Source organism: Merops nubicus, unplaced genomic scaffold, assembly GCF_000691845.1.
Source record: "Merops nubicus isolate BGI_N331 unplaced genomic scaffold, ASM69184v1 scaffold8953, whole genome shotgun sequence".
In the NCBI taxonomy this organism is placed as follows: domain Eukaryota; kingdom Metazoa; phylum Chordata; class Aves; order Coraciiformes; family Meropidae; genus Merops; species Merops nubicus.
In genome coordinates, this window is record NW_008599519.1 from 6,302 (window position 1) to 6,531 (window position 230).

The window sequence follows — 230 nt, forward strand, 5'->3', positions numbered from 1 at the left end:
GCGTGGCTCTCCCAGCCACTGTCATTGCAGCCAGAGGAGAGCAGAGAGCAGAGTTCCAGGGTGTCAGGGCTCACAGCCCCGGCCCACGGGTGACACCTTTCCCTTCACCTCCTCCAGCATTCCATGATTTACTTCTTCCACCACTACGAGCTGCCGGCCATTCTCCAGCAGATCCGGATCCAGGAGATGCTGCTGCAGAACCAGCAGGTGGGGCAGGGGACGCAGACCAC

The 230-nt window shown here is 61.3% G+C and overlaps 1 protein-coding gene across 1 annotated transcript in view; it reads left to right on the forward strand.

The window, feature by feature from the left end:
* The window catches only part of LOC103770154 (membralin), a gene marked incomplete at both ends in the record, with an annotated part of 3,685 nt that extends 3,473 nt beyond the window's left edge, over positions 1-212 (forward strand). Inside the window, one exon of the mRNA XM_008937405.1 lies at positions 118-212. Within this exon, the coding sequence (XP_008935653.1) occupies positions 118-212 (95 nt within the window). The remainder of the gene's footprint in view (positions 1-117) is intronic.
* Positions 213-230: the final 18 nt, after the last annotated feature.